Genomic DNA, 18,129 nt, shown 5'->3' with positions numbered 1-18,129 from the left:
CGAGCTGTCCCTCGCTCTCCATCTCTCCACACAGTGGGTCTCAGAGCTGGCTTTATCCCAGGTTTTCTCATTACTTCCTACCGGGTGCCTGTTGACCTGTAGCAGGTCCTCCAGCCAGCAGCCTGATGCATCCCCTCCATGGCACAGCCTTGTGCTCGTTCTTTTGCTGCCAGTGCGGCTTTATCTGCCAGAGCAGCCCCCCTGTGCTCTGTGGGAACCTGCCCCAAGCACTGTACCTGCCACCTGGACTCCACACACACACGCCCCCCTCTTGCAGGCACCTGTGGTTGCATACCTCTTACCCTGCCTTGCCTGGGGTCTGTATCTAAAGCAGTTTTTTTGAAGGTCCTAAAAAGCACGATAGAGCTGTTACATACCTGCCTTCCACGAGCCTGGCTCATGCAGTGGTTTGCCAGTCCTTGCCTCTTGGCAGTTTGGCTGAGACAGAAACACAAAATACTCACAAACATTCTATTTTCCACTTCAAATCTCTCTTATACCTGTGCTATTCCCATGCGTTCTTTACCTCAATTAAAAGAAGCTTGTAATTTTTTTTTTTTCTGGTGGTCTCTCCAGTTTGGCCTTTAACAGCATCACTACTCAACTCTCTTTGTTACATTCTCTTTCCCTTACAAGCACCTCACAGCCAGGAGGACTGTTCCTCCCTCATCACAGACCTCTGCCAAAGGTGATGTGATCATTTTGCTTAATAGCTGAAACTTATTCAGCAGACAGAAGGGCTCAGTACAGCCAGGATCAAAGGCACAGTGGCTGTTCCTTGTGACCTGTTGCCTTTTGGAAGTGCCAGGTGTGGAGAGTCCTTAGGGAGACAGGTTCCTGTAGCCCCTGCAGCACTGCCCTGACTGGGCAAACCACTTGACCTCTTTGCAGGTCCTCAGGCTGTGAGGGTAACACAGGTAACACATCTGGGACTGCTAAAGAGTTATCGAGTTGGGATTGCTGGGCTGCTCTGAACCACAAGGTGCTGTGTGTTGGAAGCTATTGTGTTGGAGGCTGTTGTTTTGGTTGCCTTCTCTTGGGCAGGATCAAAATCTAAAGGCCAGCAGATCCTGAAGAAATTTCCACAGCTTGCCAAAAGAAAAGGAGCAATAAAATTCGCATCCAACCTCTGGACTGCTTGCTTGGTTCCTGCTGATGGGAAGCTTGGGTCCACAGATGTTAAATTTTGATGAATCCTGATCAAAGAGTTGATTTAAGAATGACAGAACTGCCAGTCTCCAAGCAACAACAGCCCATCCTTTCCCTCTCTTTCTGCCCTAATGGAAAAGTTTTGGTGCTCAGAGGGTTCCCAGGAGACCTGGGATTTCCCTCAGCTCTATCACCAGTGTGCTGTGCAATTCCCTGGGCTCCATGTCCCTGTTCCTGCAGAAAGCTGATCCTGAACGTGTCAGGCCACTTCCAGAGCAACTGTTCCCATGGCCCACATTTTCAGCAGTTAATGCTGAGCCCAAAGATGACCCCCATTTCTCTACAGAGAGGGAGATCCCACGGCCCATCAAGATGCAGACACATCGTGCTGGGCAGCACTGCAGATATTTCAGAGTACCATCCCTTTTCTCCATTCTGGCCCCATTTCTTAGCTGCTTGTGAGTTCCAGATGTTTGAGAGCAGAGGGGAGCAGGCATTGCCAGCAGGTCAGGGAGGTGATCCTGCCAGGCTGAGGGAGTTCAGCCTGGAGAAGACCAAGAGGGGATTTTACCAACATCCACAGGTATTTGAAGGGAGGTGCCAGGGGATGGAGCAGTTTCTGCTCAGCTGCTGAGCAATAGGACAGTGGGCAGAAATCAATGCACAGGAAGTTCCGGCTTGAACATGAGGAAGAACTTTCCTGTGCTGCTGACAGAGCACAGGTTGCCCAGAGGGGTTGCAGAGTCTCCTTGTGATATTCAAAGGAGGAATGTGTCTGGACTCTCTCTGTGTGCTGATAGGGACCAGGGACCAGCTGCAGAGCATGTGTCAAATGTTTCAGCCTCCCCCAAAATTAATTTTACAAGTTCTTCAATTGCCTGTCACAGGAAGATGCCACGAGATTTGAGTTCTCTGAAAAGAGGAGGAAAGGCACCGAGATCAAACAACACTGACAAATGAAGCCCGTGACAACAATTGCTGGATTAGGTTTTTTAAACCTTATGTTTCACATCTGGTTTGTCATGGTGTTGTAGGTGGGCTCAGTGCACAGTAAACTAGGATAACAAACCTACATTTTCTGTGATCCTTTCATCCCCTACGATCCCAAAGCACATCATTTAATTGCACTCAACCTGCACACAGATTTCATAAATAAAGGAATGATGAATTAGCATAGCTGCTGCAGCATTCACACAAGTTACTAAGACACAATCTCCTTGTGCAATCAATCCAGCCTCATGCTTCAGTGTTTGTCATAAATTGAGGTCAGGAAGAAATGTTCTCCCTACCTGGAGGAGTGCTGCTGAACTAGCCGAGTACAGAAAGACTCTTAAGGGTGTAGCAATCTGTCTCCCCTGTGCAAATCTCAGAAACTGCTGCAAATATGCATTTGGTGAAGCTCCAGTGCAGTAGATGAATACTGATCCTGCACAGGGGCAGGAGGAAAGCCTGAGTGATCCTTTTGACCCTAAAATTGGTATCTTGCTCCTCCCTTTGTCCAGCAAGGGAGCCAGAGGAGAGAGGGGAGAATCCTGAGCCCTGGCCATGCCCACAGCACGGGTGGGCCTGGTCAAGAAGCTGCTCCTTTGCCCATTCCAGGCCCTGTGGGTCACTCCCTTCAGGCTCAGTCTGGGTTTCATATGAGAAGTGATTCACACGCTGCTTCTGCAAACTGATTGTGCTGAGAAGCTTCTCATGACCAAAGGGTCAAGGGATTCCCCTGCACCTCCTGACTGTCTCACAGCTCCAAATTTCCTGCTTATCTCCCACCAAATGCCTCAGGGACACCACCTAGGGAGCAAGCAGGTTCAGGTATCCTTACCATGTGCTTCCTAATCACGGCTCAGCTGCAAAATCCCTTTCCTGCTTCCTGCAAGGAGTGTGAACTGTTCCTTGCACTTTGGCTGGTAAAAAGGATAATTACCCCTAATCAGTCTGCAGCAAAAACACAGGCCACAGCAGAAGGGAGGGGTGGGGGGCAGCCACCATGAGGAATGGAACCCAATTATTCCAAGTCACTGATAAAACGGGATCAAAGAGAGTAGGAATGTTTTACCAGCTGTAAAAAGCCTGCCTGGACCAAGGCTGTTCTTGGAGAAAGGCCCTTTCTGCCTACAGGCCATTCCTGCCTGGGACCTTATGCACACAGGGACAGTTTCTCATTTTTCTTCTTGGTGTAGGCGAGGAATTTGGGCTGGTGTTCATTTCTGCCTCTGAGAGCAAGCAGCAAGACAGTTTCAGCAGGAAGTGAGCATGGAACCGTGGGCATATGGTGCAGAACAAACGCTCTGTCTGCTGCCCATGTGGGCACTGAGGTGCTGGGACTCTGCTGTGTCCCATCAGGGGCACCTGGGTGTCCCAGGGGATGGAGCAGTTGGGGCTGGGTGATGATGGGGGCGAGGAGCAGCACTGCTGGAAACATCTGTGCCCTGCCAATGCCATGTTTGTGAGGAGGAGAGTGCTGCACATCTGGCTCCCTCAGCTCCCTGGGAGCCTGTGCAGCCCCACTGCTCATCCCACACAGCCCCACTGCTCATCCCATGCAGCCCCACTGCTCATCCCACACAGCCCCACTGCTCATCCCACACAGCCCCACTGCTCATCCCACGCAGCCCCACTGCTCATCCCACACAGCCCCACTGCTCATCCCACGCAGCCCCACTGCTCATCCCACACAGCCCCACTGCTCATCCCACACAGCCCCACTGCTCATCCCACGCAGCCCCACTGCTCATCCCACAGAGCCCCACTGCTCATCCCATGCAGCCCCACTGCTCATCCCGTGCAGCCTCACTGCTCATCCCAGCCTTTTGCTGTAGCAGGGAGACCTGCACAGCTCCTAACAGCAGCAGGAGAGTTGGGAGGTGCTGAGGGAGAGAAGGAAAACAGTCCCTTATGTGAAAGGGGGACAAGAGAGGCAGATCGCATGTAAATCACTCTCAGGCCTGTCCAGCCATTGCCTTGTGCCTGGCTGATTGTGTTATGCTATCTAGAGAAAGTTTAATATAAAAAGCCAATAATCCCTGTGATAAGGGACAGTCTGGCATGGATGTGGCAGGGGGCCAAGGTTCAGTGCCTGACCTCCCCCACCAGTCCTGGCCTCCCCATCCCATCCCAGGTGGCACAGACCTGTCAGGGCTGGGCAAAATAAAAAGAAAGCAGGAACCAATCCTGCTGCAAAAAGGGGCTGGGGAAGCAGGGAGGCAGGAAGGGGAGAACTCTGTGAGCCCCAGCAGCCTGGCACGGGGCTGGCTGTGACTAATAGCCCACAAGCTGCCACCACTGGCCCTTATAAAATGCCTCACAAATGTCTGAATACAGGGTGGCAGTGGGGGATTGCAGCCTGGGGAAGGATTGGGGTTTCTTAGCAAGTGGGGTATCAAGGGCAGCTGAAGTTTAATGAGTTTGGTGGGTTTCAGCCCTGTTTCAACTGGAAGGAGGCCACAGCATTCAAACCACAAGGGAGAAGCAAAGCAAAGCAGGACCCAGTGGGGTCCTGTCCATGCCACTCTGAGCTGTGAGTGCCCCACATTCCCCAGATCCTGCAAAGCACTCGTGTATGGGGTCAGCTCAAGGTGATGGGACTTGAGATCCTGAGGCCGTGGAGAAAGGGGAAAAAACCTTCCTTGTCTCAGCGCCTGAATTGCTGCTGTGCCTTTTTTATTTCTTCCTCTTTAATTCCAGGTAAAAGAGAGAGCATTCTCAGGGTAAAAATCAGGATCGCAGAGCCTACATTTTCATAATGATGACAGCATGGCTTTCACCTTGTGTCCAGAGCTTCAGAGCAGAAAATGTCTGTACAACCTCTCTCCTTGAACCAGTGCTGGAGTGGGATATAATATCTGAATAATTTACAAAGGCTCTTCATTACACAGATTTATTTTTGGCAGCTTTGTTAGACTGCTCCTTTTAGGAACTAATAGGAAGTTTCTCTGGTTTCATTAGGACATCCCTGTATTAATTGTTCCAGTGGGGCCAGGGACTGGGACAGCTTCTTGCTCCATTAGAAATGCAAAATGTTTCTGCCCTCTCTGTCCCCCATGGCTTTCTGGAATCCCACCTGCATGCCCAACCCTGACCCAGCCCTGGTTGTAGCAAGAGTCCAGCATGACTTTATTCCTGGCCAAGATGTTGAGGGAGCAGGGAGCTTCCCCACATTGCCTTCAAACAGCTTTGCAGGAGAAAAATGTTAGTTCATTTGGAGAGCTCCTACACAGAACTCCCTTTCCTGTGCTAGAAAAACCTTCATTTCTCAAGCCAGGTCTGAGGTGGGCTGTGGGAACCCCCACTGTTCACCAGGCTGTGTTTGGGGCCAGTTCCTCTGTGTGCCCAGGCCATACTCAGCCCCACTGACTCACACAGCCTGGGCCAGGCTAAAATCCCCCCTTCTTCAGATGCAGGTGCATTGCCTGGCTGGAAACCGGCCCATTAAAAAGTCATTTACCAGGCACAAGTGAGTTTGTGTTCCCCTGGATCGGGATTTGCCAAGATTATACCATAAATCAGAGTGTTTCCTGGAAGAATGTAAGGAGAGAGGGGAAGAAAAAAAAGAAAAAAGAAAGAAAAAAAGATGGAACATTTTGTAGCCAACAGAAATGCCAATAAAGGAACATTTCATTTCCCACTTGGAAGGGAGTGACTGCAAGCTGTTGCAAGGGTAGGGCAGAGTGCCTGTGCTCCTCCAGGACCAGGGGAAGGGGACAACAGGGACCTGGTCTGGCTGCATGCACACACTGACTATAAACTGCATTTCTCTGCCCTTGAGCAGAGCCTAAGCTGGGGTGACTCAGTTTCTCTCCATGTAAAAAGGGGGACCGGGATGCCAACCCCACTGGGGGAAGACTGTCTGCCCTGTTTTCCAACCCTTATTCTGCAGGGACACAAAGCCTGCCTGCACTATTAATAATCCTTGGCATGAAGCTGTCACAGTTTCCACTAATATGGAGATGTTGAAGTGAAAAAGCTACTGCACAATATGCAGGAGGTGTCACAATAACTCAGCTGCTATATTGTTCTTTTTAAAAATAAATACCACAACAGGCCAGCCCACATTGCTGGAGTCATGACGTGTAGGATTTTATTTTTAATCAGAAAATGTACTGATTTTTAAAGATAGACATGGAGCAACATCTGAAATTTATGAAAGCTCCCTTTCGTGCTCACACGTACCAACCGTGTTCCTGCCTGTTATTCCCCGAATGGCTTCCAAGGACCTGATCCTGCCTCAGCACAGGCACATTTGTGTGTGTGGCTTTGCAAGAGTACCCACGGCAACGAAGTCCTTCCAGAAATAAAGTCTGTGGCTGAATTCCCCACCCCACTGCTCTCTGGGGGGATGCAATCGATCCCGCAGGATGTGAACTGCAGGGTCTGCTCCTCAGGCAGCAGGTTTAGGACCAAATTGCATCCAGAGAAGAATATTCCATTGTTTGGAGATCAGAGGTTTGTCTGGGGGCCAGTTGTAGGTGAGCTACCTTTTTCCTTTACCTTCCTTCGCGCTCAGCCAAGGGCAACGCTGAAATAAAGCAAAACGAAACTCTGGATTAAAAAATGCCTGTTCTGCTTGGGGCAGGGCGTGAAAATGAGCTGCGAAGGGCGAGGAGCCTCACTGCCTGGCCAGGGCCGCTCCGGGGCTCTGGACCTGCCTCAGGCCAGCCGGACCCTGGGCCTGCCCCGCGGGCTCTGCGGGCCGGGCCCGGGGCTGGGGGCTCGGAAGGGCCCGGGGCACAGGCCGCGGCCCCGGGAGGCTGAGGGGAGGGCCGGGCAGCCCCGGCCGCGGCGCGGGGAGCAGAGGCCGGCGGGAAAAGGCCCGTCCCGACCGCGGGGCCGCATCCCCGGGCCCGGCCGCACGGAGGGCACGGAGCGCTGCCCGGCCCGGTGCCCGCGGCCGGCGGCGCCGCGCGGCGGGGGCGGGGACCGGCGGGGGCGGGCGCGGCCGTGGGCCCGCCCGGGCCGGGGAGGCGGCGGCGGCGGCAGGTGGTGCCGAGCAGCCGCAGGACGGGGCCGGAGCCGCACCCGCCATTAGACAATAGGCGCCGGCGGCGGGAGCGGCGCGGGGCGAGCGGCGCGGCCGGGGCGGGGCGGCCGCGGGGCCGGGGCGGCCGGACCCGGCGCGGACAAAGGCGGCGGCGGCGCGGGGAGCCGCGGCGGGGGCGGGAGGCGGCACCGGGCCGCTCCGTGCGGGGACCGAGCCGCAACCTGACATGATGTTTCCACAAAGCCGGCACTCGGTACGACGCGGCCCGGGGCCGGAGCGGGCGCGGGGCGGGGCCGGGCGCCGGGGGGGGCGCGGGGCGGCGCGGGGGGCGGCCGGGCGCTGCCCGGCCTCCCTCGGCCCCGCGGGGTCGGGGGGATCGAGCGCCTCCCGCCGCCGGCAGCCGCGGCCGGTGCCGAGGGGCGGCGGGGCCGCAGGCGGCACCCGGGGAAGGGGCCCCACGGGTGACCTTGGGCGCGTCCCTTGCACGGGCACCGGGCCCCGGGGGTGCCCCGGCGGGGGCTCGGTCCCCGGTGCGGCGAGAGCGGGGCGGGCTCGGGGCGGGGGGGCCCGGCGCCCGCCGGCTCCGGCCCCAGCGCTGTCTCCTGTTGTTCAAGGGCTCCTCTCACCTGCCTCAGCAGCTGAAGTTCACGACCTCCGACTCCTGCGACCGCATCAAGGACGAGTTCCAGCTGCTGCAGGCCCAGTACCACAGGTACGTGCTCCCCCCGGGCCCGGGGCTGTCCCGCAGCCCCGCCGGGCCGGCCGGTGCACGGGAATCGCTCCGATTCTTCTGCTCGTTGCTTCGCTCCGGGGTCCGGACGAGAATATGGGGAAGGGGACCCGGTCGCGTAGCTTGGGACGCCTTTGGCTGGAGGAGGATTTCGGGCACGGCGTTGGTCGTGTCCACATGGGAGCCCAGCGAGGAGAACGCCCATTCCCTTCTCCAGCCAAGGTCTTTCCTCCGAGTGCTGCTCAGCCAGGACTGCACAGACACTTGCCAGGCCTCCTGCCTCTCGCTGGGAGTTTTCCTCAGTTTTTTTCGCTGGCTGCCATTCCTGGACTGCAAATACTGCAGGGAGCACTTAAATACAAAAGCTTCTACTTTTCTGTGTGTGTGTGTGGAAATAGTGCTGCTGACCCAAAAGCTGGCTTGAGACAATCTGTTCCTTTGCGTGTGTGTGTGTGTCTGACATAAACATGAAGACCTGTGGTTTAAATTGTCTGGGTGATGCCCTCTGCCACAGCCTGGCACTGGTTTTGGTGTGTGCATCGGTGCCATGTGGCTGCAGTGTCCCCCAGCCCAGGCTCTGCCTGCGGGCAGGTTGCAAGTTTGTGGTGGTGTCATTCTGGCAGGAGCAGGCAGAAAAACTGCTGGGAAGTGGCCATTTCCTGGTGTCTCTGTGCCTTGGCAGTGCCATCAGGGGAGTAGGGCAGCCCAAGGAACGTTCCTGCTGAAAGGGAAGCTTCCCCCCCACGCCATTCCACCCCCTTGGACTTAATCTGCTCAAGAAGGAGCAGGTTTTGTGTAGGTGAAGCTGTTTCTTGTTTGAAACATAAAACCACAGCACATGCTGGCTGCAGTTGCTCGGCTGGTGAGTTGGAATCTCATAAAACACTGGGAGCAGCGGCACTTTCTCTGAAGGGTGTGAAGAATCTAGGAGAGAGGAAAAATCCTTGCTTCTGGAGGGATGTGCGGCACTTGGGCCTCCCCCCTCGCCCCCATCCAAGAAGTGGGTCTGGCTTTGGTTTTGATGTTGTACTGGAACATCTTTTGAGTGCTGCAGACAGGTTCTGTGCCAGAATCTGTCCCCAGCTGCCAGCGATCTGTTGAGGAAAGGCAAACCCCTCCCTGGGCAGCCAACTCTGCTTCTCCCCAGCATTCTGCTTCCTGTGGAATGAATTTGCCTGAGGGAGGTCAGTGTTCTGCTGGTGGATAGCCTTGTGTCCTTTTCCTTGTATGTTCTCCAGCTGAGAAATTGGGATCAGGCTCTGTGTGGTCACTACTGTGCCAGCACAGCCTGTCTGGGCTCTGGCCACCCCTTGAAATCTGGATAGTGATGTCCAAGAATCCAGCCTGACCGGGATGAGGCCGTGCAGGAAGCAGCTGCTCTGTGGCGATCAACTCTCTCACCTCCTGTTTGTGGTTTTCTTACTGTTTTCTGGCTTTTCAGCTTGAAGTTGGAATGTGACAAACTAGCCAGCGAGAAATCGGAGATGCAGCGTCACTACGTCATGGTAAGGACCGGCCCGGCAGCCGAGAGCAGAGTGTGTGGGTGGCAACACCAGCAGGTGCTTGTGCCTGGGCTCTGCCTGGCAGGGAGCCCACACCCCACAGAGCTCCAGGGCTCTCAGTGGGGCTGGAATTGTTGTTTTGTTTTTTTTCTTCTGAAAATCGGGCTGTTTTGTGTTGTCTGCATGCAGGGGGTTGTTGAAATGCACGGTGGCAGGGAGTTTTTTGATGTAGAAAATGGTGCCTGGTGGGTGATGGCCTGATGGGTCCTTGGCCTGGCTCCCTGTGCCCAAAGGAAGTGCCAGCTCTTACACACCTAAGAAGGTGCTGCAAGGTGCTGGTGTGCAGGGATCTGGGGACTCTGGAAGGGACGTGGCCAGTGAGAGACAAAGCAGTGCTCTGAGAAGGCAGAAAACTGGGAAACCCCACGGGCCAGGTGTGAGTTAGAAGCAGAAATCAGCTTCTGTGCAAGGGCTAAACCCTGTGCACCTTCTGGTGACCCCACAGCCTTGCTGAGCTGTGGTGCTGAGTGCTGGCACGTGTGTCCCAGCACAGGGTGTGCAAGCCCCAGGGCAGTGCCTGGTATGAGAAATGGTGCCACGTGCGGGCAGCAGGCTTAGCTATGGCTTTCCAAGGAGAAATCTGCCAGGAAACAGCCATGTTCTGGTGAGCAGGGTGAGGGTTTGCCTGCCAGGTAATGCCTCTAGAGAGCCCTTGTAGCACAGGGGAGGGAAGCCAGGCAAGGCTGTGGTCTCTTCCTTTCCTATCATGGGGTTAACAGGAGACTGCAATACTGTCCATGAAGATGAGCTGGTTGCTGCTTGCCAGCTGCTGCACCTGCCCTGGAAAGAAGAGATAAGATGTAGAAATTAATAGAGCAGCTCTTCAGAGCAGAGTTAAGACTTTAAAAATCAGAAAAAAGGGAGCTAGCTGGCCCCTTCATCTTTCTTTACTGCCCTTATGGCCAGACTCTGAAACTGTGGGGAGCGAGGTGTGCTTGGGGCTGGGGACAAGGAGAAGAGGTCACAGCTTTCCTGGTGTATTAATGGGCAAGCCTGCCCCGTTCTCACTGGAAAGCAATTGCTTCCTGTGCCTCACAGTCTGCACAGAAACCCTCATCTCCAGCAGTGGCCAAGATACATTTTTTTTTCCTCCCCCTTAATGCTGGCAGTCACCAGAATTGATTCAGGTTGCTGTCAGCAGCAGAGGGGAAGGGCTGTTCCTCGTGGCGCAGCGCTGGAGGCTCTGCAGGCGCAGCAGCTCCTGCCTTGTCTGCGTGGCTGAGCCGGAGCTGCTGCCGCTCCCCGTCACGGGGAGCCAAGAGGAGGGTTCCTGCGAATGTGCAAAGCTGCTACAGCTGCTCTGATTTTTGAATAAGTCACAATTGGCAGCTTGGGGGACGGGCTCCTGCTTCCTGCTCGGTCTTCAGAATGCAAAAAAGCCTCGAGAGCCCGCAGCAGGCTGAGATCATTCCGATACCAAGCCGGGCGCTTCATCGCCTTGTGGCGTCGGTACCAGGATGCCAGTGAGCTCCAATTAAATGAGCACAGATGTGGATTGTTCTTTTCCCTTTGGAAGAATCAGGATTGCAGGCTGCAGGAGGAGGTTTCTGAACTCTCAAAACATCAGCCTTATAACAGCTTCTTCCAGGGGTCAGGAATTAGCTGCTTCTGCCAATAGATTGCCTGTAGCTGCCTGTTGCTGCTGTGCAGGGGTTTTCTGGGTGGATTGTTTTTGTGTGTGGATGGGGGAGGTTTCCACATAACTCCTTCCTAAACAGCTGGAGCTGTGTGCAGCTGGATGTGTTACTTGCTAGATGAAGTCCAGTTGTGATCTCTCCCATTTGCTGCTGAAGCAGTTGTGGGCTTTAGGATACTGGCCAGGCAGAGCTCACAGAGCCAGGCTGCCTCTCTCCTGGCTGTGCTTAGGGAAGTCTGGAGCCCTGAGCCTTTTTCCAGGTTTGACACAGCGTCACTCCCTCTCACCTTGGTGCAGATTGTGGAAAGGTGTGTGTGAGGGGAGTCCTGTGGGGCAGGTCTGGAGCAGGGTGGGCAGGGAACACCTGGAGGGAGTCTCTGTGCTTGCCTCCTGCTGTCTTTGTTTCCTGATGTTTGTCTCTGCTCTCCTGCCTTGCCCAGCCTTTGTAGAAAACCCTGCCAGGAATGCAGCAGTGGTTCCCAGCACTTACCTGGCAGAGACTTGATTTACAATTTGTTTTGTTCTCTTCTCTCCTGCTCTACAGTACTATGAGATGTCCTACGGGCTGAATATTGAAATGCACAAACAGGTAGGGGGAAAAGCATCTCCAAGTGCTGTAATTCCTGGGGAAGGTGTGTTGTCTGCTCTGCATTGTCCTCTGTCACTTCAGTTACATTTCAGGAACTAGAAATACCATCAGCCTGAAAAATGTCAGAGCTACCTATGAAATGCAGCCTACCCCCCCACCCAGGATCACAGTGCTGGCCTGTGAGCTCCCATCCTGGGCTCTGGGCACCCTGTGGTTCTCCCCAGGGCCTGAACAGGTATTTGAGCACCAGGAAGGGTCAGGAGCTGTGGCTTGGACACTCTGTGGCAGCCTGGATAAGTTTGCTCATTACCCTCACTGGTGGTTAAGTTGTTAATTATCCCCAGTGACTAATTACCTGTGGTGTTAACATGAGCCTCCTCTGAGCCTGTCTCTATCTGGCTCCAGCTCCTGTCACAAAGTCGGCTGCATGTCGTGGCTCAGTTTTAAGCCTCTTAGCACAGTTCTGTTCCTCACAAAGGCACTTGGTGCTTCTGATCTCATTGCCCTTGTTGCTAAGCCCATGAGACTGGCTTCCCTGGGAAAACCTGGATCTTGTCAAAGAATCTGAGCCACAAATCCTCAGTGTTGTCCCACGAATGTCTCCCAGTCTCATCTGCTTCCCTGGGGTGCTGTTGAGGGTCCCCTCAGCTGGTTTTGGTGTGTGCCTGTACCCTTTGGTTCTGTATTTCTTTTGACTCCTTTGGAAAGTGATTTGCAAAGGACTGGTAGCTTCACTATTTGCCAGGAGAAAAGCATTTCACACCTCAGAATTTGCTGCTGCTGGTGTGAGGGTGGTGAGGAAGCTGCCCAGCCCCTCTGGTCTCCCCCAGTAGCCCCAGTCCAGCAGCTCATCTGGGGATGGGGAGCCTGAGAGGGCTGAAGAGCCATGTGTATGTCTGTGTCCACATGGCAAATGTAATTCAGCACATCCCCACCTGAGCAGCAACTTTGCTCTCCAGCTGCTCCCAAATTGTTAAATGAACGTCAGGGAGCTGGAGAGGAAGAGGAATAATGAAACTCTGCTCTTTGCAGTCAGCAGCATCCTGTCATTTAACCATGCAGGGAGGAGCCTGAGGGGGGCAGGGTGATCCCCATGGCACCAGGATGCTGCCAGGAGAGTGGGTTTTCTCAGAGCCATTTGGGGTCTCAGGCCTGGCATGGGGAGGGGGAAGGTGGGGCAGCAGATGCTGTGGGTGCTCAGTCCCGAGCTGCCTGACTTTTCCTCTCTATTTCTCCCATCTTTTAGGCTGAAATTGTCAAGAGGCTAAATGGGATTTGTGCACAGGTCCTGCCCTACCTTTCACAAGAGGTGAGTCCCCCAGCTTGGGGGTCTGTTGGCATGGAGGCTGCTGCTCCTCCACAGCCAGTGGAGCACGGGCAGCTCCCCACCCCTGGGCTGGGAAACCCATGCTTGCTCTCAGCCCCTGCATGGAGACCAGCCCTTCAGGGCAGTGTTGGCTCCTGGAGCACTGTGTGGTGCTGTGGGTGGGTAATGTGCCCCTCCATCCCTTTTGTGGCAGCTGGGGGCAAAGCTGGTCCTGTTCTCTCCTGCCTGTGGCTCCTGAGCCATCAGCCACGTCTGCAGTGGGAGCTTTGGGTGCTAATCGAGGGAGGACACTTAAAAAAATACCTCCATATGGCTCCTCTTTGAGATCTGGTTCCTCTGCCTCATTAATTAATGCAGCTGATGGGCTCCTCCTACTCCCCTGAGAAATTAATTGGAGGAGGGGGTGCTTGGGGGTTGCTGTTGGAGGCGAGGGGAAGATTAAGCACTTCTAGAACCATATTTTCTGTCTCCCCATGGAGGCTGAGCTCTGAGCAGTTCTCCTGGCCCTTTGAGATTTGGAAGCTTCTTGCCTGGGGTCAGTGCTGGGCTTGGGGCACAGGTTCTGTTTTTCCCACCCACCTGTTCTTAGGACGGACAAAGTCGCTTCTGATCAGATCAGAGCTGCCTAATAACTAAGCCCCAGCTAAATCTTTTGCATCTTAATGCAATCCTTAACCCTGTCCTGCTGCCAAAATGAAAAGAAAAATCCTCTTGCTGAAGTGCAGTGGACAGGTCTGGTGTTTCAGGGACCTTGTGTTCTGCAAAGAGCAAGTACAGTTCTCCTTTATTTTTTTAAAAGTATATGATAGGTCCATTTTTTTTCTGTGTTTGGAACAGCCAGCTGCTGCTGCTGTTGGTATCCGGGATGTGTCCCAAGGAGCTTTCCAAACCTTCTGGTTTTAGGGCATGTTTTGTTTCATTGAGGGTCTGCGTAGGTGAAGGGTGGCAGGATGAGGGACACTGCCCACCTTGGAGCCTTCTGGCCAAGGATCTCTGGGTGTGTGGAGAGCAGGACGAGGGTGGGAGTGAGAGGGGACCTGCTTAACCCTGTGGTGAGGAAGGGGGATGAGACAGAGGTGCTTCCTTCCCTGCTCATTGCTGCCCTGGGCCTGGGGTGAGGCCCTTGTCTCAGGTAACTTGTGTGCAGGCTGTGGGGTAACCAGCCTGGTTGTCTGGACTGGGTCCCTCTTCTGCTTGCCTGTGGCACTAGAAGTGACCCCAGATTCCTCTGTTTTCTCCATGCCAGCATCAGCAGCAAGTCTTGGGAGCCATCGAACGGGCTAAGCAGGTCACGGCGCCAGAACTGAACTCCATCATCCGTGTACGTGATGCATGTTTAGTTTGGGTTGGGAGGGGTGGCAGTCCAGGCCCTTGGCCAGGACACAGATTCTTGGTTCTGTGGATTCTTGACTTGGGGACATGAGGGGGCACCCCTGCTCTGGTGCTGCAGCTGCAGTGGGATGAGGCTGCAAGGCTGGGCTGGCCGTGCTGGCACAGGGCTGGTTCCACCCAGGCTTGCTGTGATGTTTGCAGGGATCCCTGCTCGATCTCAGCAGGGTGCAAGGAGAGGAGCTGTGGTTTTGAGCAGGAACCACAGTAGGCACTCAGCATGAAAACACCATCTGCTCTTGGTCAGAGTTGTGAGGGAGAGCTTTAACTGCAGCCTTGGGACATGGAGAGCCTGAGGCCAGATGTCCTGTGGGGTAGGGGCTGTGTGTCCTGCTGGGGACACACTCTTGAGTCTTCTCCTGAGGTTGTCACAGCAGCAGGGCTCGAGAGCCTCTTTTCCCACCCAGTCCTGAGGCTGCAATGCTCTCAAGCTCCCCGAGGTCCCTGATCTAAGCTTGATCGCTGGCACACTCTGGCCAGTCCAGGCCCTTGTTTTGGGGTCTAAGTGCACTCAAAATGACAATACCCCCGTTCTGTCTCTGTGTCTGTGCATCATTCCCTACAGCAGCAGCTTCAAGCTCACCAGCTGTCGCAGCTCCAAGCCCTCGCTCTGCCTCTGACCCCGCTCCCCGTGGGGCTGCAGCCCCCGTCGCTCCCCGCTGTCAGCGCCGGCACCGGGCTCCTGTCGCTCTCGGCCCTGGGCTCGCAGGCTCACCTCTCCAAGGAGGACAAGAACGGCCACGACGGGGATGCCCACCAAGATGATGATGGGGAGAAATCGGATTAGAGCGACCGGGGGGGCCGGGGGAAGGGGGCTGTCCGGGGCAGGGAGGGGGCGGGTCAGTGCAAAATGCAGTATCTCTCTCTGGTTGCTGTGCAGCAGGGCCGTGGTGACCTGTGCTCGGTGGCAGCTCGCCAGGCCTGTCCCCACGGGCGGGTGGCAGGGCCTGGGGGGTGTCCCCTGCGCCGTCCCCGGCTGCTGCACAGCAATGCAAGCGCCATAGCATTACCCGTGTGGCCACTCGTGCTCTCCCTGTGCCCAGCCTGCCTTCCCTGGCCCTCCTCCCACTCCGTCAGAGCCGAGCCAGAGCCTGGCTTGGGCCGCTCTGGGGCCACTTTGCCCCCTGGCTGTCCCAGCTCCTCGGAGCCACGTGGCCCCTTCCTCCACCTGCTGCTCCCCCCTCGGTATTTAAAGATTGCCCCTTGATCCTAACGGTTCTGCACAACTCCCTGCTAGGATCCCTGGCCCAGAACAATCTCCTCCCTTCCCCAGGCGCTCTTGGTCTCGTTGCATCGCCCTGGCCCCGTGTCGCCCACGCCCCTCCTGCACTAATACCAGGCCGGCGCCTTGCTGTTCTGCATGTACCTGTTCTCAACCAGCTCTGGCTGCCAGGGGCTTCACCCTGGGCTGGAGGGGGAGCCTGTGCCACCTGCTCCTCCTCAGCACAGCATCCTGGGGCCCAGGTGGCTGGGCAGAGGGGGCAGGCAGACCGAGAGCCTTCCCCGGCCTCCCCCTCCCCGTGCCCCTGCCCTGTGTAGAGGATACAGCAGCTTTCTCTGTTCTTATCTCCGTGCGCTAGCGTGTCTTCTTAAAAAACAAAAATGGAAAAAAAAAAAATAAATAATAATCTGGTGTTTGTATATAGTTCTTTAGAAAGATCTTGTTTTGCTTTTTGTGTTTAATCACTTGACCTATAATAAGAGGAACTGAAAATGCTGTATCAAGGACGTACAAGCTGTGCCTTTCAAATAAAGAAATAAGAAGGTTGGTTAAAACCATGACTTGCTGCCGTTTTCTTGCTGCCTTCGGGATGACTTTAAAATGCTGCCCTGTGTCTCCTGTTCCATCAGATGGGGAGAACAGGGAGCTTTCCTGGTTCACCTGTGCTGTGGGAGGTGGCTGGAGGTGCAGCCCTCCTTCCTTCAGGGGCCGTGCCCAGATTATTCCTTCCTTGTTGGATGTGCTGCTCTCCCTCTCTGGAGGTTTCTCTGGGAGCCAGGACGAGCAGGTTTAACATTCCCACCTCTGGCTCTGGCTTCTCTCCCACTCCTGTATGGGGCCATCCCTGTGGCCTTTGTGGCTCTGGGACACCCGTGCAGAGGTGGGGGATGTGCCACAGCTGAAATCTGCTGGAACCTGGGCCAGGAGGATGCCCGGGCAAAGCCAGAACAAACGAGCTGAAGGTGAAAGTGGTGGGTGGTGAAAAGGGAGCAGCAGGGACTCTCCAGAAGAAAAGCAAGGAGCGAAGTGCCCCCGAGGTCTATCAGCTCTGTGCTGGCTTGGTAACACATGTGGAGGTCCCTGCGGGCTGCCACAGGTCTGCTCTGTGTGTGCATAATTCATTTTTCCTGTGGGCACAGAGGATAAGCTACTTCTGCGGCTCTCAGGCCCCTCTGGAAAATCCGGCCTGTGTTGCCCTGGGGCTGAGATTGCTGTAATGGAATTGGCTCTCGATAATTAGAGCTGTCCTCTGGCTTCAGAGCCTGCTCCACCCTGATAACATCTTCCCCTTGGTATCTCTTAGGCCAGTTGGAGTGGGAAAATTTCCTTCCTCTGGGGAGGAAGCCGTGCTGGGGGAGTCCTGGTGTGCCCAGCACTGAGGTGTGGAGGGGCTGGTGGGTGACAGAGCCTGTGGGCAGCACCAGGGCTTGCCAGCGCTCCCCTGATGTGCCTGGTCAGCCTAATCCGGGCTGGGCACGGCTGGGGCAGGGTCCAGTGCCCCTGGGCATCCCATCCAACCCATCCAACCCCTGGATCAGCCTGGGGGCTCCCACGGAATGCTGCTGAGCTGACCCCATGGTCCTGCAGCTGCTCTGGGATCTCTGGTGACACCCAGCAGGTCCCTGGTGTGCCAGGCCACGGCTGCTGCAAGGGGCAGCTGCTGAAGCCATCCCTGCCCTGGCAGCTTCCCCAGGGCTTTCACCTCCAGGTCACCGGCTCAGATTCAGCCCTGGGGTAAGGGGGATGTTGCTCCTGATGGATATGCAAGGGAGGAGGATTTAGGAGAAATTGTTCAGGGCTGCTTTCAGGAACAGAGGTCCCTCTTGTTGGAGCTAATCAGTGGCCTCAGTTCGGTGGGCAAGGGGGTTGGACAAACCACAGGGGAGGCTGGGGAGCTGCTCTGGGCTCTGGGGATCTCCTTGCTCCCTGTGGGACACTAACTCTGTTAAAGTGCAAAGAGAGAACTTTGGGGCTCTCCAAATCCCCTGCACCTTCCAGAAGATGCTGAGCTGAACCTTGTGCTCCACTCCTGCTTCCTGTGATGTTCCATTCCCAAAGCATTTCTCTGCATTTCCCTGATATCCCACCCTGCTGAGGAGCAGCGTTGTTCCCCGTGCTTCCAGCCTGACTCTGTTTGCCACTCTCCAAAGTGAATCATTTCTTAGGGCACCTTCCCAGATTTGGGTTCAAATCTTAACTGCGTAACAAGATCTGCAAATCTAACCCACACCAACAACAAAGAAAAGGGTTAAAAATACCTCCCTCGTGTCTCTCCCAGTAGCTGCAGACTTGAAGAAACAAGACAGGCCTTGTAACCTCTCAGAAGGCAGGAGCCCCTCTTGGGCCCTGCAGAACAGCTCAGCACTTGCAAGGACACAGCTGACAAGGGGCCCCCAAAGCTGCTCAGGGATGATTTGAGGCTGGCTCCTGGCAGAGAAGCTCTTTCTCCTCATGTTCCAGAGGTTGTAGTGCCAGAGTGGGACAGAGACAAACATTGATGGTCTGAGAACCAGCTCTGCTGCCCCAGGATCCTCGGGAAGACTCAGCA

At 55.3% G+C, this 18,129-nt stretch overlaps 1 protein-coding gene across 2 annotated transcripts; it reads left to right on the top strand.

The window, feature by feature from the left end:
• The first annotated feature begins 7,249 nt into the window (after window positions 1-7,249).
• Window positions 7,250-16,141, top strand: TLE5 (TLE family member 5, transcriptional modulator). Of its 2 annotated transcripts, none has more exons than XM_005531214.3 (7): window positions 7,250-7,379; window positions 7,741-7,838; window positions 9,298-9,361; window positions 11,599-11,643; window positions 12,890-12,952; window positions 14,217-14,291; window positions 14,928-16,141. In XM_005531214.3, the coding sequence occupies exons 1-7, from the start codon at window positions 7,353-7,355 to the stop codon at window positions 15,144-15,146; spliced, it is 591 nt and encodes a 196-aa protein (XP_005531271.1). In that variant the 5' UTR covers window positions 7,250-7,352; the 3' UTR covers window positions 15,147-16,141. The 2 variants fall into 2 exon arrangements, with proteins under 2 accessions (XP_005531271.1, XP_005531270.1); XM_005531213.3 differs by having other exon boundaries at window positions 14,925-16,141.
• Window positions 16,142-18,129: the final 1,988 nt, after the last annotated feature.

This window comes from Pseudopodoces humilis, chromosome 28 (assembly GCF_049639895.1).
Source record: "Pseudopodoces humilis isolate 2021_Gansu_Grassland_sample_001 chromosome 28, ASM4963989v1, whole genome shotgun sequence".
Lineage (NCBI taxonomy): Eukaryota > Metazoa > Chordata > Aves > Passeriformes > Paridae > Pseudopodoces > Pseudopodoces humilis.
The sequence above is the reverse complement of the archived record's forward strand: the minus strand, read 5'-3'. Positions and strand labels throughout refer to the sequence as shown.